Genomic DNA, 11910 nt, shown 5'->3' with positions numbered 1-11910 from the left:
CAGGTCTGCAACTTAATATAAATCACAAAATAAACCACACAAAGCCATATTAACTTAATTAAACAATATATGATTTGAAAGGAACGTGTTCATTGCGAAGATTAATCAGCCAAATAAACTTCAGATCAGAACAAAGATCAAACTGAAAGGAAATAAACCGGTGGTGATAAATCAGGAACAAACCAGAAAACAAAGCAAACTAAATAATTGAGGTTCTCTGATCCTCCAGGTGGGACGATCAGATACCAAATTTATTTCAACAAAATGACCACGATGGGCCTGAAGCTCCCTCAGAGTACACAGTTAAAACCAGCTCGAGCTAAAAGGAGTTTTCTCCATTAAATCAACAACATGAAACACCACGAAGCAGCAGAGAGCAAGCAAAGCCTGGGAGATGAGCAGCAACGCAACTCAGGGTGAGGCAACGCAACTCAGGGTGAGGCAACGCAACTCAGGGTGAGGCAACGCAACTCAGGGTGAGGCAACGCAACGCAGCAGAGTTCTTAAGACTGAGCAGGTCAGTCCCCATGTGATACAGGATTAACATTAAACAGAATAATAATAATTACCACTAAAGTGGATAAAACTCACATAATAAAATCACAAACCGATCAGTCTTCGGTAACGGAGACTTACCGACAGCGATCCGCGGGGGAGTCCCCGGTGCAGGATGAGGGGAGCTCCAGGAGATCTTCCACAAAAAAAAAAAAAAAAAAAAAAATCACAGAAAAGCCAATATAAACAAAGCAAACAATTCGGCAGCACTCGTGCACACCTGCAACCGAGGCGGAAGTCCGGCAGACCGGAAGCGGGACATGAGTGTGACGTCAGGGGAGAGCCAAGGGAATCCCCACCTGTATTCATATGATGCCCCCTTGTGATTGGCTCGTGATTAAAGGATGAAACCAAGGTCGAGAGTGATAGAAGCTCCATTAGTAACATAAATAGATTTTTTTTCCCCCCCCCCAAAAAACTGTTGTTTTTTTGTTTTTTTTATCCTAAATGGGCTCCATGTTTTCACAACACAGCTGGATTGCAAGGCATTGCTTTTATTTGTGTTTATGTCTCTGCATGATACTTATTAACCGAGGTATCACCATGAGAACAGAACATTGCTGTCATTAAACCTAATAACCGGGCGCGCCGGCCGCAGAATGTTCTGCTGCACAAATGTACATTCGCTGATAGTGAGTCTGTGGGGGTGAAGTCTGAACTCTACCATTAACCTTACGCCTTTTCCTATGAAATATAGTATGTGTGTTTTAGTAAGATGTGGTCAGACATGCGAAATGACTACAAAGGAGAGCAGAGGGACGATGTGTGCACTTCCAGTTCAGCTCCAAGCACTCCGGCAATTCCTGCCTCTAATGGTGATCTGCTTCAGAGTAGGGCCGATAAGTAGGATCATCTGAAATTGGACCCTGTGTGACCTCCTCAAAGCTTCATTTTCATTTTAAATAAGTGGACGCCACTGACAAAAAGATGGCTGGCTTTGAGAATTAGGCTCTTAGGGTTGTTTGAGTTGTTGACACGGTTCCTGTTTGTTCCTGCTTGCACAGCGTGAGCCGGCAGCCTGCACCTGGCTGACCTCAGCCCGGAGGCCCTGCCTCGCCTCCCTCTGGACACCTACGGGCCTGTTCATCTCACTCTTCACCCCACCCGCACATTCTGACCCCGTCTAAACGGCAGGAATTATCTCACATTCCTCCAGACTGAACACAAGTCGGCCAGGTGAGCCTCCAAGGTCAAATCCCAACGGAGAGCCCCGCTGTCAGGGAAACTTCCAGGAATCTAAACGGAGATCTCAGCACAGGTCTGAGAACTGCAAACACTTTTCACACTGACCACACAAGATTAAGTTGATTTTTTTTGGGGGGGGGAGGGTTACCATACATTTGTGATAATTTCACAAGTACATCTGCAGCATGTGTAGCAGTTTTGTCTGTTTATAACAATAAACTGACACAATAGAGCAGATATACTGTTCATTTAGGGTAATGGAAACACAGTGAGCTCATAATGGTAAGAATGAGGTCACTCTTAATGTAAAGAGACCTCCGGTATGCTGAGACTGTCTGGCTTTTTCTGGCACGACCGTCACTGTGAAAGATTTAGATGAACTGTCTGGATTGTGTTTGCAGATGATATACCGGTGCAGGGTCTTAGTGCAGAACAGTCAGCCAGCTGTCGACCCGGTCCGCAGATATCTAGTCATCTATTTTGACGAGTTATATTTAGACGTTTTTATGAAAACTGTGGAATTTCAATGCACATTCCTACCAGCAAGAGAGGATCACAGCCATAACTTAAGGTCACTTCCCCGAAGTTTCTGAATTTATTACTGCAAAATTCCTCGTGTCTACCTCTCACGTGGAGTGCCGTTGTTTGAAGGTGTAAGGAGACGCCTGTGTAATGCGTAATCAGATCTGTGTGGATGTGCGGCTTAAGTAGGTTATACTTCATGTTGAGTTTTCCTGCTGTTGACTCCCAAGGATATTCCCTTTATCCAAGGCTTCACTAGACTCAACTAATGAATTCCAGTCGCTTTACACAGAATGGCTCGTCTCCCTTTGCTTTTCCAGGGAGAAGACTTCCGCGGAAATAGATATGAAGTTCAAAAATAACAGTGAAAGAAGCTTCTTCGACTCTTTAACTGTTTGTTAGCCGAAGAAAGACACAAAGAACTTTTTTTTTGTTTTTTCCTGAAGAGTTTATTGTTCATTTGACATTACAAAATAACAGGTAGGAGTATAAACAGCACTTTGGGTAGAAACTATGGTACAAATGTTTATATAAAAGCTTCACTAATAATACAAAAAAATAAAAAAAATAAAAACAAAAACAAAGACATCCTTGTGTCAGTGTGCAAATAAGTTTATACAAACAGAAACGCTTCCATATGAGGCTACGCTTCTAGATAAATTATTTAAATAGCATATATCTACACAAATGAAATAACTTCGACATAAAACAAACAGAATAATTTATCAAAACTGCACAGGAAAAACATCGCAAAACATAGTCAAGACAACATTTCTTTAATCCTTTACTTTCCTGTTCGGGCTTCTTTTGCTACAAAAATATCTTATATACAGCATATAAATGATAGCAAAGTCTTGCTTAAAAAAAAAGAAGCCAACCAATTTATACTCTGTTGCTAAGACAAGTGATTCTTGTGTATTGCTGGCCTCAATACAAAAAGAACTAATGAGGTAATATTTGTACATAAAGGGTTTCCTTTTTTTTTTTGTCCCTTGTCAGAAATGTACACACAAGCTCAGGCACACCAGTCATGCACACTGTGCAGAAGCAGAATATTTAGAGATAGCGTAAGTGATGCCTATCATTGCCACATTTTCTGGTTATGGTCAGAAGTTTTCTACATCTTTCTATGATCTTGATTTCCATTGATTGGATTTGGGTCGCTGATAATATTTAAAGAATTAAAGCATCTGTGATGAATACGAAAATGCAAACTTGCATAATTAGAATAATCTTAAGAAATAGACTGGCCCTTGCTGTTTCTGTCCCTTGACTTGTTCAAAAAAAGATAAGAGATATTAACAATATATTTTGCGAATAATTACTGATCCAAAGCAGTGTGTAGTGTGCCTGCTTTGGGGCCCTGTGCTGTCCTGAAGTTTGTGCTCTCCATGTTTCATCTAGTGCTCTTTCCTGAGAAGACTAATGTTTTGGACCAGCCCTAAGCGTCGGCGAAATGCAAGACCTCATACATATATTTTTATATATATATATATATACACGTCTGGGAGACTCGTGTGAGGGGTCATCCGTAGAATTTTAATACAATTTTGACTGGGTTGTCTTCATAACTACACTTGTTAGGTAGCACACATGCACAAACACGCAAACGACATTCACTCTCTTTGATAGTAACAGTCGGTCCATACTGTCCGCAGTCCCTCAACAGTTCCTTCAAAGGGTTTTACCCCAGCCTTAAAACAAATTATCCTCCTGCTTTCTTCATACTGAAACAAGTATCTTCGAGTCCACAGCAGATGTATATTAATACAAAATAATTACAAAAATTAAAAACACACTTCCCTTTTGTCCCTTATCCACAGATGAATACCGCCAACAGTTCTGGTGTGCAAAGCAATAAAATGTGGCCCTCTTTCAAAGCAGATCAGAGCAAACTGAGTGGGAGAGCCAATTTCTTCTGAGCAAAGCTGCGCTCACAATTTGAGTTTGGTGCAGTGGTGCAGAGTTATCACTCAACTTTCATTTGGCTTTATCTCCCGAGGTCACTTTACCTCATAATAGCTCACTTGCTCGTCATAACTCCAATGTGCATTTCGCAAAGGGAAAAGTTAAATAGAAATCGATCCAGGTCTCTTGTCATAGATTCTTACGGATACATTCTTCTGGAAGGCTCTCTGGTCCAATTAGGAATCTGAAAGAAATAACAGACAGCAAACATGTCACAAATTGAGTCTAAGGTGATGGCAAGCGTCTTTTACAGTGTCTGACCATGACATGTGTGCTTACCTCTGCATTCGTATTTGAGGTCCGAGAAGTAAACCATCTCCTGAGAGAAGACGTACAAGCCCAGTCGTCCACCAGCGTACGTCTTGTCGTGGATGTTTCCAGAATCGGCCATGATTCTCTTGCCTTCATACATGACCACTCTGAAAAAGAAAATGCAAACATTCGAGTCCATTGCCATCGTAATATGTATTATGCAGATTTCCAGTTGTACAAAAGAACATGCTTTGAGGTTTTGAACTTACCTAATAAGTCCAGTCTTGGGTCTGTGGGTCAGATGCCATCTATAGGCAGTGAAGTCCTTCCAGCCGATGTTCTTGGGGTCGTGCCACAGAGTGCGGACCTGGAAACGGATGAATCGCAATGGTTAAAATGAGAAAAGTGTCAAACATTTTCTTAAATGATATCTTAAACCCTGAGTCAAGTTCTCCAGGCTCACCTGTCCTGGGGTGTCTCCAGTGTGCCACAGGGCGTTCCTCAGGTGCTCACCGGGCCCTGTGGTGGAGTTGACTACTTTGATTGACAAGCCAGAGTAGCCTTGAGCTCTTGTGGGTGTGGGGGACCAGTAGGTCTGTGTGATCTGTTTCCACATCACCGTGTAGAAGCGGGAGCTGGACTGGTAGCCGAACACAAACCCGGCGTAGTCGTCATCTCTGTCCGTGTTGATGAAGAACGTTCCACTGAAATCCACTGCGCTGAACTCATCGTAACCTGAATTGAAATAACAGATTGTTTTTAATCTGTTTTGCTACAAATTTGTGTCCATGCAGCAGCGAGATGTCTGTATGGTACCTACCAACAGCAATGCCAGGGTCACAGTTGACAGTCTGCACCAACTCCTTGCCCTGATGCCGAACCACCCAGTTGGGGTCGATCTGAGAGGTGCCTTTGGGATCCAGAGGAACCATCTGGAATCGGCGGAAGTCGGTCTCACTGATGGCAAAGTTCTCCGGGCACACATCATGGATGTCCAGGACATTGTCTTGGTCAAAATCGTCTTTGCACACATCACCACGGCCATCGCCTGAGAGAAAAATATGGACATGGAAATTACAAAGACATACAAGAAGTTCTGAAATACCCGTAGGAGGAATGGCACGAGGGGTTCTGCAGGACGCCATTGAGAGACTGACTCACCATCAGAGTCCAGTTGATCAGGGTTAAAGGCCAGTCTACAGTTGTCTTTGTTGTCGGGGATGCCGTCATTGTCGTCATCATGGTCGCAGGCGTCGCCCTTGCCGTCCTTGTCGTGGTCTGCCTGGTTGGCGTTGGCGATGTAGGGGCAGTTGTCCAAGTTGTTCTGGTGACCATCCTCATCAATGTCCTGATTGTTGTCGCACTTGTCTCCAATGCGATCTGAGTCAGAGTCGATCTACGGAAGGACAGAATTCATTTATGAGAAAATCTCCCCGAAGACCGACTCACACTGAAAGACGCTTGTCCTCACTTCAAATAACTCCCTCTGCTGTTTTTCACCAGCCTCGATATGAGAGGTGCTACTCTGGTTAGGATTTAAATGCAGCCCCTTGTTGTCAGGTATGCAAGAAATGTCCAACCAGACAAGTGTCCAGTGTCCTCGGACATCAGCAAAATGACACATTCATATTTTTCGTTGCACATTCCTCTTTTTGATTAAAGCATTCCCCAAGAAAAAGTCCTCCAGAGTTACATGTCAGATTAAGCTGTGTCAATCATTGTGGGTCTAATGTAAAGGTAACAGGTGATGTCTGACATTACCTGATCAGGGTTGTGCTCCAGAGGACAGTTATCGCAATGGTCTCCCACCCCGTCTCTGTCAGTGTCTCTCTGGTCCACGTTGTAAACATACGGGCAGTTGTCATTCTCATTCAGAATACCTGTTTAGTGAAAAAAATAGGAATTTTAGCCTTACCGACTTTGTAAATCATTTTCAAAACGAGGGACATAATTTAGGATTAAATTTTGAAAAAAAATGACTTACCATCGCCATCAATATCAACAGCACAGGCATCACCCTCTCCGTTGTTGTCGGTGTCAGTTTGGTCAGTGTTGGATTCAAACACACAGTTGTCACAGCGATCGCCGATATCATCTCTGTCTGTGTCATACTGAGCAGGGTTGTACACTTTTGGACAGTTGTCCTAAATTCATAAAGAAAATATCAATTGAATTACTAAAATGGGTCATGACTGAAAGAAAATATATTCAAACTTTTCCAGGCCTGTTTTCTGTTTTTTTTTTAACTTTAGCTGGAATGTGATATCCCACTGGAGATTTTTACCACTGCATTTTTCTTGCCCAACTTTCCAAATCCACACTAAGAATTATGGGCAACAAGCCACCTCAGAAATTATATTACACTATTTCTGGGCTACTGCCTCTCCACTTTAAATCTCTGGTGAAAGCACACAAACATGAAGACTTGACATTCCATACTACCCAGAGGAAGGATGGCTGCAGCTGATTGCTATGTCTGGTCTCTGAGGAAAGCCCCGTTTGGGGCTATAAAAACTGCTACGATTACTCACCCTATCATCGGGGATCCCATCATTGTCATCATCATGGTCACATTCATCACCCAGGCCGTCTTTGTCATGATCTTCCTGACCAGAGTTGGGAAGGTTGGGGCAGTTATCCTATAAAGGAACAAAAGGAGAAGGTTAAAGAGGCAATCATCACAATAATAGAGTGCAGATGAGTAATAATGGCCTTTTGCATTTCTGTCCGCGTGGGGTGTGGCTACCTTCTTGCAGTGATAAGTGGCGTTCTCCACACACAGCAGGTCAGTGTTGGGCCACCCGTCCAGGTCACTGTCCTCGCCGCAGATCCGGCCGTTCCCGGCATAACCTGGCTTGCACTCGCAGCGGAACATGGACTCGGAGAAGACACCCAAGTAGATGCAGTTTGCATTTTTATTGCAGTTGTGGCTGCCGTCCTGACAAGGGTTACGGGCTCTGCAAACCTACAGAAAATTACAGAGGATTAAAATCCAGCAAGCAGCAAGTGTGCTAACCACAAACACAGCAATTGAGAAAAAAAATCCAAACCTGTTTTTTGGCAGTTGCCTGTTCCACTCCTCTTCCAAAGGGCTGAGGACCGGAGAAACGTGCAGGGCAGGGAAGACAGTTGTACCCTGGCTCAGTGTTCTCACAGCGATGGACTCCGTTATGTGTATGGCAGGCATTGGGAACCTCTTTACATTCGTCAATGTCTTTGCAGGTTACACCGTCCCCAGTGAAGCCAAGTGGACATCTGCCACAGTTGAAAGAGCCATCGGGGAAGCTGATGCACTTTGTGCCGGGGAAGCAGGGGCTGGACAGACAGCCATCTGTGGAGAGAAAGAAGTTTTATATTAAGAAAGTCATCTATTGTGAATTGCACCTTGTGTTTCACTAGTTGTTAAAGCTTAGATGCTCACCAACAGGGCAGACTTCTTTGTTGCAAATTTGAGACACAGCAGCATCACCAACACAATCCTTTCCTCCGTATTTGGGGGCGGGGTCAGAGCAAAGACGCTTCCGGATCTGGTTTCCTCCACCGCAGGTAGCAGAGCAGGTGTCCCATGGCGACCAAGGTCCCCAACCTCCATTGACTTAAAAATACAGATCAATATTCATTATGTTGCCCCGCATACATACACTCTAGCATATCATCTTCGGTGCTGACATTTAACTTACCAGGACATGGAGACTTCTTGCAGATTTTGGTTTGACGTCCCTCTCCCTGGCAGTCCCTGCCACCCATCTGGGGTGTGGGGGAGTTGCAGAGGCGGATCTGGGTGATGACCCCCTCACCACAGGTCACAGAGCACGAAGACCAGGGTGACCAGTGGCTCCAACCTCCATCCTGCTTGACTGTAAACAATTCATACACAATTAATTCATCATTTCCTCAATCCCAGAGAATTTATCAACACAATGAGAATGTTGCGAATGTTTGGTGACTTACAGCGTTTGTCACATTCCTGTGGGTAGCAGTCACGGGTTTGGACAGAGGTGCCCTCACACTTGCTGTTGATGCGGTCGCAGGAACGGCCACGCTGCTGGATGCCACGGCCGCAAGTCACCGAACAGTGGGTCCAGTCAGACCAGGCGGACCAGCCATCCTCTGCATAGTCGTTTGCTGCAAGACGAGGAGGAGGAGACGACAAAAACTTAAAGGGGGATTCGTTACTTTTGGGGAAAATGATCAAAAAAGATAATAAGATGGAAGTCAACATGTGTTTATCAGATTTAAAAGACAACTTACGTGGTCCACAGCGAGGGCAGCACTCGCCGTCGGGCACAGTGGCGTTGGCACATGGGATCAGCGGGCAGGAGATTTTACGACACACGGTGGCAGAGTTCTGGACAGAGGAGCAGTTTAATGAGTACAAGAATAATGAAGTAGCTGACTGGCCACAAAACAGACAAGGATTCGCTGGTAGTGTTCCAGGTCTAATTGCTATATTTCACAATGGAGTGATCTAATAGGGGACATGAAACTCCTGCTGTGCTCACAGAAAACTAACACTCTCCCACTAATACCCAACTAATTACACAGTACATGAACACCCCTCACTGGATGTTGCAAGAAGTAAAAGGAGCCCCCCCTCCCCTGCTGCTTTGATGATCGTTTCAGACAGAGTGTTGACAGGACAGAAGCAAGGTGATTATAAATGGAGGTGCTAAGATAAACACTATTGAAGTACAGCTATCATCTTTCATCAGCTGATCTCTGACTTGGTTAAAGTTTTGCATTCCAGCAGGTTGTCGTGAGGCTTACCTGGCAGGTGCACTCAGTGCAACCGTCCACGGTCCATTCATCTTTGTCTTTGTGCATGATGCCGTTGTGGATGCAGACTTGATTGTGGATGTTCATAGAATTTTTCAGGATTATGGTTTCCTCAGTCTGGGGGGTGGAGGGGGATAGAGAGAGAGAGAGAAGGGGGTTGCTCAGTATGGAAAACTTTCATTTTGCCAAGGTTCCAATACAAATGAATCAGCGGCCGACACTGTGATTAAGACATTGCTTGAATCTAGCGAAGCAGTGCAAATGTAACCGTCAGCCAAACATATTTGTGTATTCACATGGGTCTCATTAAGGACTTGGCCGGAGACTGCCATTACAGTGACAAGTGGCTACGCACTGGGAATGCATTAACTGGAAGCAGAGGCAAAGATGGAGGGGACAGGAAAAGAGGGAGTGAGTGATGACAGAGCGCAGACCCCGATTGCCCTTTGAGCTTACCACTTTTTGGAGCTCATTCGACAGCTGTTTAACAACCACATTGAGTCCCCGGAGCTCCTTAAACATGCCGGCGATGTCGTCACAGGAGAAGCCACAGACAGTCTGCAGATCTGCATGAACAGTAGGAGAGAAGAGTCCGGTTAATTAAATTAACTCTTGAAGTTGGCAGCAAACCAGAATAACAGAGACTCAGATTTGACTCTTTGGGGAGGAGAGGTCTCACCTTTGGCTTTGTGGCCGGTGTATTCGGTCCTAATGGCAGGGCTGGAGCCGTTGACTGGGTTGTCCAGGGTCATGACATCAGTTAGAGCTGCTGCATTGTAAAAAAAAAAAGAAAAAAAAGAAGAGAGAAGACAAATTAAATTCTGTTCACATGGAAACATACTTACATCCTTATACACACTTTGCAATTGATAACGAGTATTTGATTTATTTGGAGACTTACCTCCACTTTGACATCCCTTATTTCTCAGGATGGCATTCAGAGTGGTACCAAAGACAAAGCGCACATTCTGAAGCACTCCCTGAAAAAGAATAAATTCCAGTCAGAGATACTCTTAAATATTTATTTTCTTACATCAATTACCGTGTGATGATACAAATATAATGTATTAAATGTTATTTTTGGGACCCCCCCTCTGAGGCAAAACACTGAAACAGATCTTACCATAAACTTGTCCTTCACTGCTCCCTTTCCAATCCTGAGCCTGGCGATGTTTGCCACCTCCCGGGACAGCACTGTCTGGATTGGCACATCCAACTCTGAGATATTGATTTCTTCACAGCCGACAAAAAGTTGCGCCTGGTCATCCTGCACGAACAGCGTGATGTTCTTCCAGTGGCCAGTGGCCAAAACTGCATCTTCGATGGACACGAGATGCTGCTGGTCCGCGGTGGAGAAGACCACATCAAGGGTGTTCGCCTTGCCGTTGGAAATGATCTCGAAGACGGGTCCGGATCCGTCGATCTTCTCGATGGTCAAAAGGCTGCCCCTGTTTTTCTTGAACTGCTTCAGGTTGACCAGGAGGAGGAAGCCCCGCTCGGCCTGAATGGAGTCGAGGAGGTCCCTGAAGGAGCTGTCGGGGATGGAGGGGATCAGGTCTGCGTTCAGGACCTTGTATGCGGGGCTGTTGGGATCTGCGCCTTTGACCAAACTCACTCCGTGATGTCTCTTGTTTACTCGGGCCAGATCAAACAAGTCATACACACTGTTATCATCCCGACTCTCTGCGGTCAAAGAAAAGATAAACACCGGTTACTTTTTTTTCTCTCATAACAAAAAGTGCATAAAAACAAAGAAAACCACAAAGAAGCAGGCTGGAACACCGAATATAAGAATAACTGAATCAAATATCACTGACGTTTTAGTGATGAGCCCACATAGTTTAAATTCCACAGTCCGGCTTAAAGCCCAAACAAAAATGATCATTTTCAATATACATCAACTTAGACAGTTTTTGCAGGTAAAAAGACAACAAATAAGACATTTTCCATTCTCACCTGCCAGTCTTGCGCCTTCACAACTCCACAGCATCAACAGCAAAAAGATGACACACAGCTTCATCTCCAAATCTCAAGTGCTCCCTGTCACAGCCAAAGAATGACAAACATTACTGAACACATCCTGACCAAATCTACATATAAAGAGTGATAAATGATAAGATAGTGTCTGCAAACCTTGGAAATGAAAACCCCCTTGAAAATGGATGAAAAAAAGAAAGAAAAACGTCCTTGCTTGTCCGACTATTTATCTCCTTTCTCTTTCTTTAGCTCTGACAGAAGCTCGTTAGATAGGTGCAAACTTTCTTTGTGCCCCTGTTTATTCCGATGTTTCCACTTATTCCACTGACTTCTCCTGCAGATATGAGTGCTATTTAAACAGTTGAAGGACATTCCTTAGTCGCAGTTTGGACCAATAGGATGGCTGCAGTACAGAGGGACGGACTTGTTTTCTTACCTCACAGCCAGTCAGAGTAATATCCGAGACGCACACAGAGGAAAAATGCATTCCTGGGCCATCACCGGACAAATATTTCATATACTCACTGAAGCCAAAACGTCGTCGTTTCCGGTCAAATAAAAGTTGAATTATTCCTCAGATAGTTTTAATTTCATTTCACTGTCATTTTCTAAAGATATATGGTATTATTTTATTTTATTTGATCCAAAATAAATAGGTTACTTGATCAAGTGGAC

The 11910-nt window shown here is 44.2% G+C and overlaps 1 protein-coding gene across 2 annotated transcripts; it reads right to left on the bottom strand.

Annotated features, from left to right (window-relative positions):
• Window positions 1-2685: 2685 nt before the first annotated feature.
• Window positions 2686-11550, bottom strand: LOC138199819 (thrombospondin-1-like). 2 transcript variants are annotated; one of them, XM_069152042.1, is made up of 22 exons: window positions 11392-11550; window positions 11215-11298; window positions 10382-10941; window positions 10160-10238; window positions 9938-10027; window positions 9715-9824; window positions 9250-9375; window positions 8734-8830; window positions 8434-8607; window positions 8163-8339; window positions 7904-8077; window positions 7533-7813; window positions 7229-7447; window positions 7014-7121; window positions 6467-6626; window positions 6244-6362; window positions 5644-5878; window positions 5303-5530; window positions 4946-5217; window positions 4752-4849; window positions 4510-4649; window positions 2686-4414 (listed from the first exon to the last, which is right to left on the bottom strand). In XM_069152042.1, the coding sequence occupies exons 2-22, from the start codon at window positions 11276-11278 to the stop codon at window positions 4407-4409; spliced, it is 3519 nt and encodes a 1172-aa protein (XP_069008143.1). In that variant the 5' UTR covers window positions 11279-11298; window positions 11392-11550; the 3' UTR covers window positions 2686-4406. The 2 variants fall into 2 exon arrangements, with proteins under 2 accessions (XP_069008143.1, XP_069008144.1); XM_069152043.1 differs by having other exon boundaries at window positions 9938-10024.
• Window positions 11551-11910: the final 360 nt, after the last annotated feature.

This window comes from Embiotoca jacksoni, unplaced genomic scaffold, assembly GCF_022577435.1.
Source record: "Embiotoca jacksoni isolate LCO1_2020_lvr unplaced genomic scaffold, fEmbJac1.0.p SCAF_18, whole genome shotgun sequence".
NCBI classification, from domain to species: domain Eukaryota; kingdom Metazoa; phylum Chordata; class Actinopteri; family Embiotocidae; genus Embiotoca; species Embiotoca jacksoni.
This window is presented reverse-complemented; position numbering and strand designations above follow the sequence as displayed.